The 19,859-nt window shown below is 48.9% G+C and overlaps 1 protein-coding gene across 2 annotated transcripts; it reads left to right on the forward strand.

Annotated features, from left to right (window-relative positions):
- Positions 1 to 822: 822 nt before the first annotated feature.
- DDRGK1 (DDRGK domain containing 1) lies at positions 823 to 19,281 on the forward strand. 2 transcript variants are annotated; one of them, XM_037811581.1, is made up of 9 exons: positions 823 to 981; positions 2,188 to 2,373; positions 4,116 to 4,228; positions 4,479 to 4,580; positions 7,220 to 7,342; positions 7,689 to 7,727; positions 10,290 to 10,346; positions 10,819 to 10,867; positions 11,148 to 19,281. In XM_037811581.1, exons 1-9 carry the CDS (start codon positions 891 to 893, stop codon positions 11,312 to 11,314), a joined length of 927 nt encoding a protein of 308 aa, XP_037667509.1. In that variant the 5' UTR covers positions 823 to 890; the 3' UTR covers positions 11,315 to 19,281. The 2 variants fall into 2 exon arrangements, with proteins under 2 accessions (XP_037667509.1, XP_037667510.1); XM_037811582.1 differs by having other exon boundaries at positions 10,290 to 10,328.
- The last annotated feature ends 578 nt before the right edge of the window (positions 19,282 to 19,859 follow it).

Genomic DNA, 19,859 nt, shown 5'->3' on the forward strand with positions numbered 1-19,859 from the left:
ATGTAAAGTATTAAATATTTTAAACTTACAGAAAATAATAAAATAGACGCCCAAGTTCCCACAACTTCAACTTAACAGATGTTAAGATGTTAACATGGTGCCATATTTGTTTCAAACTCTTTTTTTCTCTCCCTACATCATGCAATCTGTATTTCCATCATCACACACTCAGTGAGCTTCATACACCTGTAATAGCAAATTCTCAGGAGTCATTACTTGCTTTTTAAAAAAATTTAACAGTTTTGAGATATAATTTGTCCCCAGCTTTTTTAAAGGTTCTTAAGAATTCAAGGGAAATTTAAATTCCCTGTGTATATCCTGAGTGATCCGTATGGAAAACAGAATCACTAATACCTGCACAACCTAATAAAACTAATATTTTTTAAAAACAGGTATAAAGTTGCACGTCTGAATTTAAAAAGTGTATCACAATGTATTTAAATTGAAGATTCGATCTTTCTTAAAGAAATCAAATGTCACAGATAGAACTTAAACTCTGCCCTTAATCCCATCCCTCCTCCTCCCTCCCCAGAGGTACTCACTATCCTGAAGTTGGGTGTATCAGACCCAAGAATCTTGTTGAGCTTTTTGCACATATGTATCGTATCAACACTGTGGCTTTTTAAACATACATAAATGTTATCATGCTACACATAACGGCTAGCAATAACTTCCACTTAATGCTATGCTTTTTTTACGCCCCCAAACTCATATTTAAAGTTAAAAAATCAAGCCAGTAACTGAAGGCTCTGAGGGAGCGGCCTGGGCGGGACCCATAAGTGGGCGGAGCCCAGAGTGGGAACCGGGCGGGGCCCAGTAGTTGTTGGGCGGGGCCTGGGGGGGAGCCTGGGCCTTAGGGTGGACGTGCTGATTCCGCTGGAGCTGCCGTCATGGTGGCTCCCGTGGTGTACCTCGTGGCGGCAGCTCTGCTTGTCGGCCTTATCCTCTTTCTGACTCGCATCCGGGGCCGGGGGGCAGCAGGTAGGAGATGCCGCCACAGCAAGTCCAGTGGGGCCCGATTCTCCGGCCCTCTGAGCCTTTCCAGGCCGTAGAGCTGTTGCCCCTGCGCATGCGTCCGAACTGGGCTCGCGAGAATATCGGTGGCAGACGGCTCCAGGGCGCGCGAGACGACGGTCGCGCGCAGGCGCAGATGTGCGCTCAAAGGGTGTGGGGAGGACGAGTGGGCATCCTCTGTGCTAGAACCAAATTTGGGGATGGGCTGGCGGTGCCCCTGCGTCTTGCTCCCGGTCCAAAGCGGGCGCCACGTCCTATCCTCCTCCCTGTCCCCCTGGCTCTCCAGATCCAGAGGGGCCGGGCCCTGGCGGACTTCACTCCTTTGGCTCATTCCTTTTGACTACTCCCCTCTTCGTCCATTGGGGGGGCGCAGGGGTTTCCGTACCTCCCAGGCTGGCTCAGGGTGGGTTCCATGGAGGGGCACCCGAGTACTTTCTGCCCACCATTGGCAGGAGGGAGCATGAGGCTGCTCCAGGAATCTCCCTGAAGCCCTCCCCTTCCCCCACATAAAACAGTGGTGCAGCCTTGGCCACCCCTCCTGCCTGTTCTGCACCCTTCTGTTGCACCGCCACCAGAAAACCATGTCATAGGCCAGGACACGGAACAGATACACCTGTCATCCTTGCCGCCACTCCCTATTTGTTAGCATGTAGTGTGTGTATCCCTCCTTCCTGGGACCACAAGAGACTTCAGATCACCTGCCTGCTCAAAGGGCAGATAGCCAACAGATTTTCTTGGGAGGGGAGACTGAGCTCCTGCCTAAGGAGTTTACTCTGGTTGGGGTGCCCGGTAAAACCAGGTGTTAAGCAAGAAATAAATGCAGTGGGCATTCAGATGACATCTAGAGTGGTCAAAGTGGGCCTCCCGGAGGAAGTAGAGCTACAGCACTATCTTTCATGGTAGGGGGTCTCCTGACAGGCTCCCTGCAAAGATGGGGCTTTGAAAGGAAAGAAGATTTCAATACAGGCAGGAAGGAGGGGGTGAACTTGTTACATGTGACCAAAATGTAGGCCAGGGCTGTAAAGGTCCTGATGGTCAGACTGAGAAATTGGGTCTCTGTTCTGTGGGCATGGGAGCCTGGAAGGAGATCAAGCAGAGGAGGTGATTCCATGATGCTGCTCCCCCTGCCATCAGGCGGGCTGAGCACTGTCATGGTTCCTCTCTTTCCTGCAGCCACCCAAGAGCCACAGCACAATGAGGAGGAGCTGGTAGGAATAGTCCGGGAGCCCGAGGAGCAGAGAGCTGAGGGCAGGCCCCGGCGCCGGAGGAACCTGGGCAGCCGCCTGCTGGCCCAGCGTCGAGCCCAGCGAGTGGCCCAGGCAGAGGTGGATGAGAACGAGGAGGAGGCAGTCATCCCAGGTGAGAGGGGCCCAGCCTGGTGGGGAAAGGGATTGGTTTAGGGGATGAGAGGGTCCCCAAAGCTGGGGCAAAGGGAAGGCATTGTGAAGCCGCAGTGTGGAAGGGACACACCGGGAGCCACAGGGTGGAGTGAGGAGAGACTCAGTGCTTGGCCTTTGGCCTAGGGGCCAGCAGTTCTGGGCCCCAACCCCTGTGTTCTAGTTTGCTAATGCTGCAGAATGCAAAACACCAGAGATGGATAGGCTTTTATAAAACGGGGGTTTATTTCACTACACAATTACAGTCTTAAGACCACAAAGCATCCAAGGTAACACATCAGCAATCGGGTATCCTCACCGGAGGATGGCCAATGGCCTCCGGAAAACCTCTGTTAACTAGGAAAGCAGCTGGCATCTGTTCCAAAGCTCTGGCCTCAAAATGGCTTTCTCCCAGGACGTTCCTCTCTAGCAAGCTTGCTCCTCTTCAAAACATCACTCCCAGCTGCACTCTTTTTTTCCTCTCTTTGAGTCAGCTCATTTATATAGCTCCACCGATCAGGGCTCACCCCGAATGGGCGGGGCCACACCTCCATGGGAACATCTCATCAGAATCATCTCCCACAGCTGGGTGGGGCACATTCTGAGCAAATCCAACCAGCACCAAAAACATTTGCCCCACACAAGACCACAAAGATAATGGCATTTGGGGGACACAATACACTCAAACCGGCACACCCTGCTCCATTGGACCAGTCCCCTCTTCCTTCATCTTGGGTCTCTGTCCAAGCAGGAGGGCAAAGGTCTTCAGATTGTTCATCACCTTTCCTGAAGGCGTCACCCTGGAAGGAGAGTTCCTGGCCAGGAGCTTCTGCAGTTTTTGGGATGGGGTTACCTGTAACTCCAGAAGGAAGGTTTTGGAGATAGAGACATTCTGTTGACAAGGAGGCCTCCATATCCCCTGTGCTGGGAGACCCAACAGAGCCCTTAGGCTTCTGGGAAAGAATGTCTCTTCTCCAATACTTAGTGCCTGACTTAAGCCTGGGGAAGAAGCATTTCTGGCCCTTTCCCAGAAACTGGGGCCTTTGGGGTTTTTGCTCTTGTGCCCTTGGTGATTAGCCCAAATGGCTCAAAAAGAGGCCTTCTGTTTTGCCATCCCTCCTGTCCCCAACTTGAGGTCAGACGCCATTGTTGCTCAGGCATCAGCTGGTCCTTAGCTCTAAGATGGTCTTGGGGTAATCCTAGGGTTGGAATTGTCCTTTTGGCCTGGGCCTGGTTGGAGGAAGGAATAACCCTAGCCAGGAGGCAAGCCCAGAACCTTCAGCAGCTCCTGACTCCTGTGAGGAGGATTCAGATTTGAGCCTGGGATATGTTTCCCCGTGAGGCCATCCTTCCCTGGGAGATTTGGCTCAGAGACAGAAACCAGAGACCTCTGCAAGCCTGGCCAGCTCTGCCTGCGATTCTCAGATCCTGGAATACTGGAAACTGCTATCCCCTCTACAAGGCTATCCAGCATCTTAAGTTCTCACCTGTCCCCTTGCTTGGTGACCCTGACCCCACCCACACCCTCAACATGCCTGTGGCTTCGACTATGCGTTTCTGCATTTCTGGCAGATTCCTCTGGAGGGCAGAGGTGGGCTAGTGACATTCACAGATGGGAGAAGAGGGATTCCCCCCAGAAGGGAGGGAAAAGCGGAGGGGAGTGGATCCCTTATCATCAGTTCTCTCTGGCCAGGACCTGAAGTTCTTTTCTCTGACCATACTCAGGCCAGGAAGAAGAAGGCATCGAGAAGCCAGCAGAAACTCACGTGTCAGGGAAAATTGGAGCCAAGAAACTTCGAAAGCTGGAAGAGAAACAGGCGCGAAAAGCCCAGCGTGAGGCAAGCAGGAGAGATGGGATGTGGCTCTGGGAAGTGGGAAAGAGCCCTGCCTTCCCCATCCCATATGGCAGACACCCCCTCCCTTGGGCTCCTTGGGCACTGGGCTGCTGTTTGCCATTTGCCTTACCCTGTTTCCTGCCTCCTTGCCCTGGGAACAGGCCCTGGCATTGCCTTCCCCTGGCCGCTGTGGGAGGTGGGCTAGTGCTAGCTGGGGGTAGGGGAGGTGCCCCCTATGAAGGCTTCTCTCCAGGCAGAGGAGGCAGAGCGTGAAGAGCGGAAGCGCCTGGAGTCCCAGCGTGAGGCAGAATGGAAGAAGGAGGAGGAGCGGCTTCGTCTGGAGGAGGAGCAGAAGGTGAGGCAGACCCCTGACCCTGACCTCTGACACTTGACCAGGCTGCCCTGCTTCCCGTGCAGCTCCCCAGCATCCCCAGCCTCGGTGATAGGCCCTGGACCCGGGGCAGGGGCAGGCCACTTCATGTGCTGCTGGGCTCTGGACGCAGGCTGCGTCAGCTGTCTGTTGTCTCAGGTCAGGTTTCTGAGAGGCAGAGCCTGAGATGGAGATTCTTGTGCACATGATTTATTGATTGTTCCCTGACTATTTGAAGAATACTGAGGTAAGAGGAAAAAGGAGAGAAGAAGGGTCAGAGAGCATGGGGGTCCTGGATCCTGAGGTCCTTGAGGCTGTTAAAGGCTATCGTAAGAGTTGGTGGCCCCGCCTGTGCCATGCCCGGCGTAGAGAAGGTGCTCAGGGCCTCTGCAGGAGAGCAGTTAGTGAGGGTTTGTTGCCAAGGACTTCCTTGGATCTGGGAACAGGTGCCCAAGAAAGGGAACATCACAAAGGTGTGGGGATATGGGGTGAGAGCTAGGACCTCCCCAGCTGGGAAGTCCCACAGCCCAGTGCTTGTGGCCTCTGACTGGCCCTTGGGGTCCAGGAACCCTGGGCAGTGGGCAGCCTGGCCCTGGAGCACAGCAGAGGGGAAGCATTAGCAGAGAGGACATTTTACCCTTCTGAGTAGTCACCTTGCCTAACGCATGTCCTAGGGTCTCCTCCGTGCCCTCCCTGTACTTTGCACATTTGTTGCAACTAGCGAGCCAGTGTTGACACATTGTTATTGACTAACCTCCATACTTTATGCAGATGTCATCAGTTTTTCCCCAATGTCCTTCTCCTGTTCCAGGATCCCGTACAGGATACCACATTACATTTAGGTGTCGTGTCTCCTTAGGCTCCTCTGAACTGTTACAGTTTTGCAGACTTTCCCAGTTTTTGAAAAACTGTAACAGTTTCAGGGAGTGCTGGTGTCAAGTATTTTGTAGAATGCTCCTCAATTTGAATTTGGCTGAAGTTTTTTCAGGGTTAGCCTGGGCTTAGGGATTTCGGGGAGGAAGTCCACAGGGGTGAAGGGCTGTTCTCCACACGCATAACAAGGGTATACATGCTGCCAACTTGATTTGTCACTGATGACAATAACCTCTGCCTAGCTAAGGTCTTATTTGCCAGATCTCTCCACTGTAAGGTTAGTCTTTTGTTTCCCCCTCTCCATACTCTGTTCTTGGGAAACAAGTCACTAGATGTAGCCTACACTTTAAGGGGTGGGAATTAGGCTCCATCTTCCAAAAGGGAAAATATCTATGTAAATTATTTGGAATTCTTCTGTACAGAAGATTTCTGATTCCCCACCCCTACTCCCCCTTTAATTTATTTGTTCAGTCACTTATTTCTGTCAGTATGGACTCAAGGATATTGTGTATTTTGGGTTGTAATCTAATAACTGTATTACTTATTTTGTTGCTCAGATTTTTCCAGCTTTGGCATTGGGAGCTCTTTCGGTTGGCTCCTGTGTCTCTTTGACTTACCCTCGTTTTTTTTGTTTAGTACTTCCTTGCCTTCTGGCACTACAAGATGCTCCAGACTCATCTTGTATATTCCCTGCCCCAGCTTTAGCTTTGTTTTAAAAAGATCTTTCTGAGTGCTCTGGAAAATGGGTCATGTTGGGGAGGAGGCTGGTGCGGTGGTGGTGGAGAGCGAAGCAGATCCATTGAGAAGTTTTCAGGAAGTTAAAGAGAGAAAGGAAGGGATAGGTGGGACCTCATTTCTGAGCAGGGCAGCAAGCCAGATGGCCATGGGTCCACCAGGCTAGGGACAAAGGAAGAGAACCAGACGGGTGGGGAGCAGCTTACAGGGTCTGTCTTGGACATGTTAAATTTGAGATGCTTGTGAGATGGCCACATGGGGTTGCCACATGGGCAGTTGTGTTTGCGAGGAGAGATTTGCGCAGAGGATACAACTGTGGCAGTCACGGGCAAGGCTGTGATTGTCAGTGGTGTCAGCATGGGTGAAGTGGCCTTGGAAGGGAGAGGAGGAGAGAGAAGGTTCCGGGCTGGGTGATGAAGTGAGTGGAGAAGAATGGCCCAGGAAGCAGGAGGAAGTCCAGGAGAGGGTAGGACCCTGGAAGCCAAGGGAGGAATGAGGATGGTCGACTGCCCACGGCCGCTGAGAGGACAGGACTTGAGGCCTGAAGGTTGTCACTTGGATGTGGTGAGATGGGAAGCATTCCAGAGGCCATAGCAGGAGTTGTTTTGGTAGAATGGGGTATGTGGAAGCCAGATCCGAGTGGGCTGGAGGGAGTGGAACCTGGGTCTGTGTGTGTTCATGAAGCTTGGGCATGGCGGGGCAGGGAGAGGGAGGGAGTGACTGGAGGATATTGTGGGGTGGAGTCATGTCAGGGTTTTCAAGAGAGTTTTACTAAATAGATCTGAGCAAGGAGGGCAGGAGCTGGGGTGGAGCGGTGTTTGGGATGCGATGGGGCTGATGAGAAGAGGGGCCTCTGCTTGCTGTTCATCTTGGGGGTGGGGATCAGAATTGGGGTCCTGGGAAAGGACTGTGCTGTATGTCCTGGTGCCCTGCAGTGGCCGGAGGGGCCAGAACAGGGATGGGGCAGGCGCCCCCCACCCAGATTTTCCTGACTGTTGCCCTCTGTGTGTCGACAGGAGGAGGAGGAGAGGAAGGCCCAGGAGGAACAGGCCCAGCGGGAGCACGAGGAGTACCTGAAACTGAAGGAGGCCTTCGTGGTGGAGGAGGAAGGCGAGGGCGAGACCATGACTGAGGAGCAGGTGAGCCCGCCACCCTGCACCCACCAAGGGGGGCCCTGTGTCAGACCCAAGACTGGATCCCCCATCCCATACTCCCTGCAGCTCGGGGCCCGCCGGCCCTGGCAGGCAGACAGGGCACAACAGGCTCTCACAACCAGAGGCCTTGTCTTTGGGAGAAGACGATGCCTCCGACACCCTCCCTGTGGGAGGCTCTGCTGCTCACGCTGGAGGGTCGGCAGGTGGCACACACGGGTGGGCGGGTGGGCATGTGAGTGGGCACACAGGCAGGTGGCACTCAGGTGGGGCATGCCCAGACCCTGCGGCCCCCTTGCAAGGGCCACTCACCTTGCTTTCCCTGCTCCTCTAGTCCCACAGCTTCTTGACAGAGTTCATCAACTACATTAAGGTAAGAAGCTGAGGACAGAGGTTGGGAATCTGCTCCTTGCTCTCGTGTGCGTGTCGTGTGCATCTCTCAGGGCCTAGAGAAAGCAGACCTGAGCGGAGGCTGTTGGGCTCACTCAGACACGTGCAGGAGTGGGCAGGGGAACCAGGAGAGCCCCCAGGGTCCTGTCCAGGGGTGTCCCTTCTCTTCTGACCCTGAAGCTGGGGAAGGACCTGGGTCTGTGGGAGGCAGAGGCCTCAATGGGTTCCTCACACACAGGGTTTGACAGTTTCCCTGCTCTTCAGATGCCGCACTCAGTGAGTCACCATTTCCAAGTGTTTTCACGTGTGTTTTCTGTCAGTTCCCTCAGACCAAGGTGCCACTGGGTTGAAACAGGTGTTCCCTGCCACATGGCCCTGACCGGGAACTCGAGTCTTCCAAGGGAAACAGGACAGTGTTTTCCTCTGCAGTCAAGGGCGGGTGGCAGGCGTGTCCCCCTTTCCAGTCGCAGCCACGGCGCAGGCAGCCCGGATGTTGCTCCGGTTGCATAAGCGCATCCTGCTCTGCTTTGCTGCTAAGCAACTTCTCTCCCACGAAGGATGTGTTAAGGGGAGAGGTTTTCAAGTGCAGCTCAGAGGTGCAGAGGCAGCTGAGGGAAGAAGTGCAGAGGGAGTGGGGGCGGTGGTGGGGGTGGCGCTAGGGTGCCAAGGAGCCAGGGCTTGCATAATAATCCTCCCCCGACCTCTCCTGAAAGAGAGCAGGGTTTAGACGCCTCCCCAGCAAGGGGCTGGGCTCACGGCCTAGGGCCTGCAGTTCCTGAGAGGGAGAAACGCTGGCAGCCTCCAGAGGGTCATGTGAGCCTTCCCCTCTGATGCAGCCCATTCGGTCGAGGGCTGTAGCCCTTGTAGGACATACCTCACATTTTCCTGCTGCTTTCTGGAACTTGCCGTCCCCACCTCCCCAGTGGGCATCAACGTGGTTCTGAAGTCCCTCCTCCAGGAAACCTTCCCAGGCGGATTTAGAGGAGAGGAGATGGTCAGCTGCAGCGTCCCCCTCTCCTCTCCCTTTGGGGGCTTTCTGGAAGTGGATTCTCTGAGGGTTTTCCAGACCCTTCTGGAGCTTTGAAGCATTTTCTGCCCATGCTGGCTGATTCTCCCGGCGCTAAAGCCTACAGAAGGAAGACTTCCAAATTTCAGCCAGCTGCCTTCCTCCTGGCTCCGAGGGGATGGGCCTTTTCATCTTAGGCTTTCAGAACCAGAGGAACAGTTCTGGGCCCAGCATGGTTGGTGAGGGTAGCGAGAGTTTCCTCTTGTCTGTCCACTCTCCTCTCCGACCATGGCTGGGTGATTGATTGGTTTGTTTGTTCACACACTCTTTGGGCCTCAACATTGCCTTGGGCAAGGTATTGAGGGACCACTCGAGTGACCCCATGTTCCCACTCTGAGCTGTCCCTCACAGCCTGGTTCCCGCCCCCTGCCTTGTAGGTAGAGGCCAGCTGGCCAGGTCACCTGTGCTTGCCCATCCCCTGGCCCAGCCTCCACTCACTTGCCTCCGGGCTTCACATATGGTTTGGCATTTTGAATAGTCGCATGCCGTCTGCAGCCGGGGATGTGTCACCGTGTCACTACTCCCCCATCTCATTTGCAAAGGGGCCTAGCGGAATCGGGAAAGGCCTCTTCTCCGGGGCTGCTTTGGGTAGGGAGATGTGGGGGGCCCAGCAGTGGACCCTCCGGCAGGGAGGTAAAGTTTGTACTAAAGGTATAAGGGAAGCACAGGGAACAAGGCCCTGTGTGGAAAGTACTTGGCAGTGTTCGATATTGTTTTTTAGGGTGGGTCCAGTGCTTCAGACGGTGTGAAGAAGATGAGTGGAAAGAGGAGTGGGTGTGTTAGGATGTGGGGGCATCCTCCAGGCCGGGAAGGGTAGGGGCTGGAGGGAGTGGTGAGTGAAGGTGGGGCAGGAGGGAGCCCCCACTGCCTCCACTGAGAGACCTGGCTCTGCGAAGCCTTTTGTCTGCTCTCTCCTTGTCCATACGCTCCCCTCTCTCACCAGCGCCTGGGGGCTCAACTGCAGGAGCTGTGTCTTGTTCACCATTGTGCCCTCCCCCTGCCACCTTCTCAGTGCCTTGTCCTGACAGGTTCTCAATACACAGGTCCATGGTGACCATGTTTTAATACAGCTTTTGGTGAATATCACCCTCCTCCCTTTATCTCTATGATGCTTCCCCTTCCAAGCTGTTAAAAAGACCCTGCGGGTTACAGAGGAGGTGGCACTGTGTGCTGCTCTCCACAGGTGTGTTGGTTTCATGGTAGTTCCCGGAGCAGGACAGGCCCTGTGTGAGGGGTGGGTGTTTTGCAGAGAGTGGGAGCGTGTGGGCATGTGTGTGTCTCTGCATACGGGTGGTCATGGGAGTGCGTGTCTATATGTGTGAGTGTGTGTGTGAGCGTGTATAAGGAAGCAAGCAGGGCTCTCCCCCGGGAATCCCCATAGTGTTTATCCAGCACCCAGACCAGGGCAGAGCAGAGGGTCCCCTGTGCTGAGGGATTTTCCCAAGCTCAGCCTCTCTCTCGCTCTGCCTCTCCTCGTAGCAGTCCAAGGTGGTGCTCTTGGAAGACCTGGCCTCCCAGGTAGGCCTGCGGACTCAGGTAAGCCCTGGAAGGTGGCCTGCCAGGTGGCTGTGCCCCTAAACATGGAGAATCTTGTTGCCCCCACTACCCTCCCCCTCACCAAGAGGAATCTGTTAGCACCCCCAGGGACCCTGCCTTTCCACAAGATGGAAGAACAGGCAGAGGAAAAGGATCAAGTCCAAACTCTGTCAGTCCTCACCAGCCCCTGTAACCAAAGCAGCCCAAATCCAGTTACCTTGACAACTCTCCTGCAAGCAGGCTGCACCAGCCCTCAGGCTACACGTCACCACCGCTCTCCTGCCCACTCTTGGGGGTCTGGCCGGGGCCTGGGACTAGAACCCCTTGTCCTCAGGACTCCTCCCAGGAGTCACAGTGCGGGGCGGCCATGAGGCAGGGAGGAGGAGATTGGGCTGTGGGAGGGGAGGTTGGCAGGTGCCCGTTTCAGGGATGACAGCTCCTGTCACTGCTCTGAGAAATGTTCTCCTCGTAGGACGCCATAAACCGGATCCAGGACCTGCTGGCTGAGGGGACTCTGACAGGTGAGAGGCTGTGAATAGGTCGCTGTAGGCCTGCCTTCGAGAGCGTCTATGGGATGCCTGATGGGGGGGGTGGGCACAGATGACTGCCCTGGGGGAAGGGAGGGGTGTGCAGTGAGAGGCACTGAGCAGTGGGACGCCGTTACAAGGAGGACAGGCCGAGGACAGGCCAGCAGGGGACTGGAGGACCCTGGGCCGGTTGTGAAAGTGGGGAGGATGGGCATTCTCAGGCCAGCCAGGGGTCCCAGGAGGGCTCAGCCCCACAACCTGCCTGTCCCCACAGGTGTGATTGACGACCGGGGCAAGTTCATCTACATAACCCCGGAGGAACTGGCTGCCGTGGCCAGTTTCATCCGCCAGCGGGGCCGGGTGTCCATTGCCGAGCTCGCCCAGGCCAGCAACTCCCTCATTGCCTGGGGTCAGGAGACCCCTGCCCAGGCCCCGGCCTGACCCCAGCCCTCCCTTTTGGACTTGGAGCTGCTGTGGCTCGCCTGGCCATCCCTCCTCACCCTCCCCAGCATCCTGAGCAGTGGTGGAGTGTGGCAGAAATGGATTAAAGGCCTGGGAGCAGTGCTGAGCTTCGTGTGGCTTAGTGTGACAGAAGGCCTGGCCTGGGATCCCAGATGTGCAGGTACAATCTGGACCTCCCAGTATATCTGACAGTAGGGGAGGATCTCTTGGAGGCAGATGGAAAGTTCCCATTCTTCTCATGCACTCATTCATTCATTCAACAAAGTATTGAGCACTTTCTGTGTCCCTTTTTGCCTTGCAAGCTCTGCCCCCAAAGCCTGGACAAGGATATCTTCCTCTATCATCCCCTCCATCCCAGGGCAAAAGTGGGGAAACCTCTTGGATCATATCTCCCCTAACTGGGGAGGGAGGTCACTTACTTTTTTATACAGATTTGGGAGGCCTGAGTAGGCTAAGAGCCCTAAAAGAGAAGAATTAATGAGAAGTGCCAAGGATAGGGTCTCAGGGAACATCAGCCTTTAAGAGGGAGGTCACCGAGGGCAGTAAAAGTGAGAGCTTAGCCATCTACTTGCGGGGCGCGTAGCAGGAGGGGTTCGATCTGCTTTGAGTTGGCTGTGATCGCACGGTGGTGGGACAGTAAATCACATGCATTCAGCTCTACCTTCTTGACAAAAAGAAAAAGTTGATGTGGTGTGGGAGATTCTACCCACTGTTGGATGGAAGGACCATATGCTCAGGCGTGGGTGTGAGATGGGACACGTGTATATCCTGTAGGGTCAGCCACTCTTGTTCCTGTGGGCTGTTTGTGGCGTGAGCATCCTACTGTGCTGAGGGTGGGGCTTATATTTAAAGTGTGTATTTTTTAATGCAAGGGGCTCCTAAGCACAAACCACCTCTTTCCTCTGGTGCCTGGTGGAGGAGGCAGCTTTCTGTTCCGGCCCGGGAAGGAAGTGTCTGTGTGAGCGATGGGGAGACAGTGCATCCAGCTCCTGGGCGGCGCCTTCCTGAGGAGTTGTCAAGGGTGATTTTGACGTATTTGGTGCCATAAGCATTGGCTGTAGAACCTAAGTTCCAGTTAAGTTATGGCTCTGCTACATACATACATCCATCAGCAGCAGGCACTTGGGGTCACCTGGGGCTCTGAAGGGTCACACACATCACCTGCGGGGCCATCTGGGAGTCCAGACGCCAGCAGAAGAGGGAAGACAGGGACATAAATATCTACAGTGTGAGTTCATTTTTATAGGCATAAAATTTTAAAGGGAAAAAAGGAGGTGACTTCTAGTTAGATCAATGGTTCTTGTTCATTTGAATCACCTGGGAAGTTTTCAGCAGCCCTCATACCAGTCTGGACCCCAGACCAGTTAAATCAGAATCTCTGGGGGTGGGAGCTGGCATCAGCAGGAGATTCCAATGTGCAGCCAAGGTCAAGAGTCAGTATGGAAGTGTAGTCGGGAAGGAAAGGCAGGTGATAAGGTTGTAAGTAATTAAAATCAAATCCCCACTGGAAGGAGCTTCTTATGAAGCTAGAGAGCAGCTCCAGCGTCCCTTCCGTCCTTCCTCTCAACCATTCTCAGCCATTGCTGTCAGGGTAATAATAAGATGCTACGGTGACTCTGGCCCCAGCATCCCACCCTTCAGGATAGTTCCTGCAGTGGCTTGGAGTTAAAACATGTTCTTAATATTAATCCATTCCTGTGGGTATGAACCCCTTATAGTAGGATCTTCAGTTAAGGTGTGACCTGACTGAATCAGGATGGATCTTAATCCTGTTACTGGAGGCCTTATAGAGAAGGCGACAGACAGAAAGGCCACCAGGGGAGAAGCAAGAAGCTGGAAGTCAACAGAACCTGGATGAGAAAGAAGACGCTGCCACCATGCTCATTGCCATGTGACAGAAAAGCCAAGAAACACCAAAGATTGCTGTCCAGCCAGAAGACACCGACAGGGAGGAAGCAATCCTTCTAGCCTTTGAAACCGCGAGCCAATAAATTGCTGCTGTTAAGTCAGCCCACTGTAAGGTATTTGCTTTAGCAGCCAGGGCACATTCCTTCCATCCTTGGTTGCCCCCCTGGGTTCATGTCCCAGGGTCGTAGTGTGGAGGAAAATATCTCCTACTTTTGTGCACATTATTTAGTGATCTATCTTTAATCTTATAAATTTATCAAATGAACAGTTCTTCAAATAGTAAACAGTTAAACATTTTTCTAAATTGATACAAACTACTTTCACAAGTAATTAAAACTTACGTTTTTCTAAACTTTTCAGCATTAATTGCCAACCTAAATACTTTTAAGCATTTAATTAAAATCCCAAGTGTAATATATTAAATTATTTTAAGCGTTTTACTACCTTAAAAAGTGGACAGGATACAAGTAGTATAGTACTGACACAGATAATGCACAGATAGATTAATGTAAGATAAAGTATCTGTACATTTAACACTAAAACTGATTGTTAATGGATTTACATTTATTTATTCATTAGCTGAATTTTTATTTTTATTCCCTCCTGAGGGTACAGTTTTCATGTATCCTGAAGCATCAGGGTTACTATCTTAGGGAGTTGAGGATGCAGACACGACTGGCCCATGATGATTCAGAACTGGGGACTTGAGACATCTTTGCAATTCTACATGAGTCCTTTTCCCATTGGGCAATCCCTTTTCTTAGTTCGATATTTTCCCCTTACATCAGAAACTCTTTACCTTTGGCTCCAGTAATCAGATGAGTTTTGATTTTTGTAACCTTCAAATGTTACTTGCTCTGGGTCTTATTTTCAGAGCCCAGTCCAATATAGGTCTTTTTGGATACCACTTGCTCCCAGTAGAGTCTAACCTTGTTCAGGTTAGTTGCTTCAGTCACAATTTCTGTTTTAAATGAACCATCAGTGTCATTGAGGAGCCATAGAATACAATGTATCTCTTCAAAAATGTTTATTTACAAGGCTGACCATGAGTTGAAAGTTACTGAAATTGGATAATGACTCCATGGGGGTTATACTGATCTGTCTATTTTTATACATTTAAAATCCCCCATAACAAAATATTTAAAAATAAACACAGTGAGCCCTAGATGGCCTCACATATCCTTTGCTCTTGCTAAGCCTCGGAAAAGGGGCTGAAACAGCTGAGCTGCATGAAGCCACCAGGCCACTGAGTAATGATCCCCCCCTGGGCTACCACAGTGGCACTGGTGTAGGATGCACGTGGATCTTTTTAACGTGAAAATTATTAAAATCCAAAGTGCGTTAAAAACAAACACTTGAATGTGATTTCTGGAGAGCTTACTGAGTATGAGGCATGAGGCCAACACCCCTGGAAACAACTGTGAGCAAACGCCACCAGTCCACAGATGGTGGCGGGGAGAGCGCAGTGGCAGGAATCTCTAACGGGGGAGCTGGAGCAGCCACCCAGCGAAGAAGTGCATGGCCAGATGCTATTACATGGGAAAGGCCAAGGGGGGGTTGGGGGTTGGCAGGCTAAGAGATCTGGAAGAGAGCATGTCAAGTGCTGTGGTTCATGGAGGGTGGCGTTGAGCCAAGGCAAAGGGAGAGACCAGGGTGGAAAGGGACGTGGGGATCCGGCTGGGAAGGGCACTGAATGCAGAGCTGAGAGGTTGAGACTTGATTTGATGAGCCAGGGTGGGGGCCAGGGAGAATGTTGAATGTTTAGTTGGTATTTTGAATCGCAACTCATTTCTTAATCCTTTTTTTTTACAATCTGTGTCCCATGAGTTGTCTCTGCCTTGTCAGTACCTCCATCCACACCCCTATTGTACTGTTTGAGGGTACCACCTCAAACCTTCAGGAGTGCATGCCCCAGGCACCTCGAGTTTCTTCCCAGCCCCATGACTGGACACTGATTATTCTACTAAAGCAGCATTTTTCAAACTGTTTTGACAACACTCCTTAGTAAGAAGTCCATTTACTTTAAGATCTCAGAACCTAGATGTGTATGTGTACATATAAACAACCGAAGCAAAGGTTCACAAAACAGTCCTTTGCTTATCATGGTTTGACACATTTTGATATTTGCTTTTCTGTTCTGTTTCATTGCTGATGATGACCAAATTGATTTTACAACCCCAAAGGAGGTCTTGACCTACAGTTTGAAAAACAGGGTTCTAAGGAGCTCTGTTCCTTTTATATTAAGAGCAGTATCTGGGTAAATGCTTGTGTATCATACATAACTTTTCATCAAGTCCTACCAGAAGCAATTATAGACTATGAGAGTGACAATGAAAAACATTTTGAATTGGTTTATCCTGATACCATATGTAATTTTATGTTGGTTAATACATTATTTGATTACTCATTACAGCAAATACTGATACTCTAGCAACATTAAACTTATTTAATTATGCCCTTTTTCAGTCATTTTACCTTATATAATTTTACAATTTGACTTAACATTTCTAACAAATGATACAAAAAACATCCATAATAACAAAAACTAAAACTATTAATGTTCCATCTGTATTGAATAACTGAAATCTAACACCTCTGTTACTTTAAGAGATTTTCCTTTATTTTTCATTGGTGAGATAAGTCAAGTCAGTTTGCACTTGAGCTAAATGCACAGTTCAAGTGTAGTTCACGTAAGTTCACATAACATGGATTTGGGTGGATACCCGCTTGTTGTCCAGTTTGGCACTGGTCTTGATGTCTTTTGAGTTTGTGCTTATTGCCTCATATCAGAGTGGACCAGAGTAACAGATGAAGGCCACAGGTGAGAAGCAGTCGAGCATTTAACCTGTCATCATCAGGAAATTCTTAGTCTCTTCTGCTGTGGCAGAAACTCAGGAGAGGAAAAAGCTCCAAAGTCAGGTAATAAAATTTCACTTAGCCTCCACCATGCCCATCCACAATAATAAGCTAAAAAGTTTACAAGAAGGCTTTCAACTGGGCAAGTTTACCCCCTAACAAAAAATTGGATTCTGTATGTTTTCCATAAAATCATGAAAGATTTGGCATAACCATAATTTCCATGAAGGATAGTCATTTATACTTGGGGCTTTGAGACGGACCAACGTGCCTCACAAATAGGTGTGAATACATCAGACACACTAGGGCTGTTGGTGGAGCAGTGACTTGTATTCCTTTTTACTTTGTATCAAAAGACCTTGCAAAGAAATTTACAGTGTATAGGTGTAGGTGAGTCTCTTTGCTGGATTGTATGAACAAAGTATAAGTTATATGAAAACAGCAAAAATTTAATGTTAAAGGGAGACTCGAGTTTCCAGAACTTAAGAAAAGCATATCTTATATAAGATGTATCATAGGCAAAATGTGCAAGTAGTAAAGAAGAGTGGTAAGAAGGAGAATACAATCTTTAATGATTTTTTTTTATTGTATTTCTCTTTTAACTTTTCTTTTTCATGGGCCTGGTGTGTGTGTGTGTATATAAGTGTGTAGATACCACCTTACCAGCTTTTGAAACGACTTGTAAAAGCATATTTGGATCACAACCATTTCAGTATAGTTTTTTATTCCTCTAGGTAACCCCCAGGACCTTTACTGGTAATCCTTGGGAATTTTGGGCCCAATTCCAGAGGTTTTTCTTTCTTCATAAAGCAAGCACAACTGTAAAAAAGCTTTAGTACAAGCATCCCAACTTTTGGGTGGATTAAAATGTCTTGTGTGCCCCCCCAAATTGGTGTTGGGAGTAACTGCAGTCATCCCAGAGGAGAAACCCGAAGTCCACTTCTGGATAACCTGGTAGGTAGGGCCACAGAGGATCACAATACTCTCTTTGCATCTCTTCAATTTCAGTGAGACTGAAGATGTTTTCAAATGCTTATTAGCCGTATGTTTTCTGTGACTTATCTTTTACCTATTTATCTATAGACCTAGGGTTTGGGGGATTTCATTCATCATTCAACAAATGAATGTTGAGTGTCTGCTATGCGTTTGTGTTCATTCTTTAGTGCTTCTTTAACAAGCCACCGCAAACTTAGTGGCATAAAACAACGCAAATTTATTATCTGAGAGTTCTGTAGAAGTCCAAATTGAGTTTTACTCGCCTAAAATCAAGGCATGGTTGTGTTCCCTTTTGGAGGCTCTAGGGAAGGATCTATTTCCTTTCTCTTCTAGAGGCTGCTCACATTCTTTGGCTCAGAGCCCCCTTCCTCCTCCTTCAAAGCCAGCTAAATTGCATCTCTCTGACCATTCTTCCCTAGTCACATCTCCCCCTCACTCTCTTTTGCCCCCTCTTCCACTTTTAAAGACCTTTGTGATTACTGATAATCCAGGATTATTTCTCTGTCATAAGGTCAGATGATTAGGAACCTTAATTCTCTGCAACCCTAACTCCCCTGTGCCATGTGGGCTGCTTCAACAAATTCTATACAATGGGTTGGCTTGACAACAACAATTATTGGCTCAAGGATATAGAGGCTAGAAGGCTTGCTTCCTGCCAGGGTCTACATCTTCTGGCTGACCAGAATTCTTTGGGGTTCCTTAGTTTTTCTGTCACATGGCATGCCCGGCATCTTCTCCTTTCCTTTCTGGGTTCTGTTGACTTCCAGCTTCTTGCTTCTCCCATAGCTTCTTCTGTGTCCAATTTTCTTTGCTTATGATGATTAAGGCCCACTTTCATTTAGTTTGGGCACACGTTAAGTAAGCTTATTCACCTGTTTATTCTTCCCAACAAACTCTTTTCCTTTAAAAAATTTTTTTTGTACGAAAGTAATACATGCGTATTATAAAAAATGCAAACATTACAGAAGTGCCTCGAGTGAAAATCTAAAATCCCTTCTTCTACTGTACCCCCTGGAATCCCATCATCTCAAGGCAGCCACTGTTAATAGCTTGGTGTGTATCTCTCCAGACTTTTCCAAGAGTACATACGTATTATTTTTCTAATAATAGGAAAGTTAGAGCATAGTATATATAAATATGATTCTGACACTTGAATTTTTCACTTTATATAAGGTAGTCTTTCTGTGTCAATACTTGGAGATCCATGTCATTCTTTTAAATAGCTGCCTCTTGTTACATCACATTGGATGCATTGTAATTTATTTAATTGGTCTTCTCTTCATGGATTAACGCATTTAGGTTTAAAAAAGTGTTTTTTGCTATTACAATCAGTACATCAGTGCCCATCTTTGTATGTATACCATATCAACTTGTGATGGTATTCTTCCTAGACATGGAATTGCTCGGTCTGAGGGTACACACATTTCACATTTTTATATACTGCACAATTGTTCTCCAAAATGATTTTGCCAGTTTATAATGTCAAAAAAATTACAACCTCACCAACATGAGATACACTGATTTTTTTTAGTTTTTATAAGTCTGACAGACTCTTCCTGGTTCTTCAAGTATTGCTTCTTCAATGACATTTTGGCATCTATTATGATGATTGTTTTTTCTTATTTGATAAACTCATGGATTATTAATTTCATGGACAACAATATTTAATTTTATTTCCTTGAGCTGTAATTAGGAATTTTTCCCCCTGAATTGATGAGCATAATTGGTTTGCAGTTTTTCTTTCTGTGCTTTGTCATGATTTGGTATAAGGGGAATTGTGGCTTCATAAAATGAGATATGCAGTGTTTCATCTTATATATACTCTGATACAGATATACAGGGTGACAGTTTTATGTTTTGTAAAAGTTTGAGAGAATTCTTTCATTAAACCATCTGGTCCCAGGGCCATTTTTGGAACTACTTCTTGGATGTTTTCAATATCTTTTTTATTTTTGTTATTTTCTTTTCCAAAAAAAATGGTCCACTTCAAGATTTTCATATGCATTAAGGAGAATCAGATATAGTATTGTCTTACATTCCTGGTGTTCTTCTCAAGATGCAAAAACACTTTCTCTGTGTAATATGAACAGGAAACCATAAAGAGATTAAGTTGACATACAGCCAGTGGTGGAATGGAAACTGGCTGAAATGAAAGGAAAATAAAATAAACAGAATTAAACATCTTATTGGAGAAAATAATGAGTACCCTTGATTCTGAAGAAAATTAAATCCATTGATGGTGAAGAAAACTTGTGATACCCTCCCAGGATGCAGAGGAATCCCAGGATGCAGAGGAAAAGGACAAAGAGATTTAAATGGTAATGGTGATCCAATGTGATAATTTTAAGGAGAAAAGAATAAAATAACCTATCCACAGAAGGGACAGACACATATTAGGAGAAAATTTTCTAAGCCAAAAAAAAGTCTTCTTTTGTTTCTTAGAAAAAAGTCCACACTGAGACTTATACTAGCAAAATGTCTGACTTTTAAGGGTAAAGAAAAACACCTGGGAGCACCCAGGCAACTTGCTTACCTAAAACCAAGAAGTCCAGCTGGCTGGGGTTTGCTGCCATTTTAAGTCCCAGAAAACAATTAGATAAGGTCAAGACTGTCTTGAGGGGAAAAGTTTGAGATTCAAGAATTCTGTTAACAGCCAAGCTGCCATTTGTGTGGCATTCTCACATAAGGCAAAGGCCTAGAAAAATATAACATTTGTAAGTCATCCCTGAAACACCAGTCAAATGAGAGATGAGGGTCCGAATGA

Source organism: Choloepus didactylus, chromosome 19, assembly GCF_015220235.1.
Source record: "Choloepus didactylus isolate mChoDid1 chromosome 19, mChoDid1.pri, whole genome shotgun sequence".
Classification (NCBI taxonomy): Eukaryota; Metazoa; Chordata; class Mammalia; order Pilosa; family Megalonychidae; genus Choloepus; species Choloepus didactylus.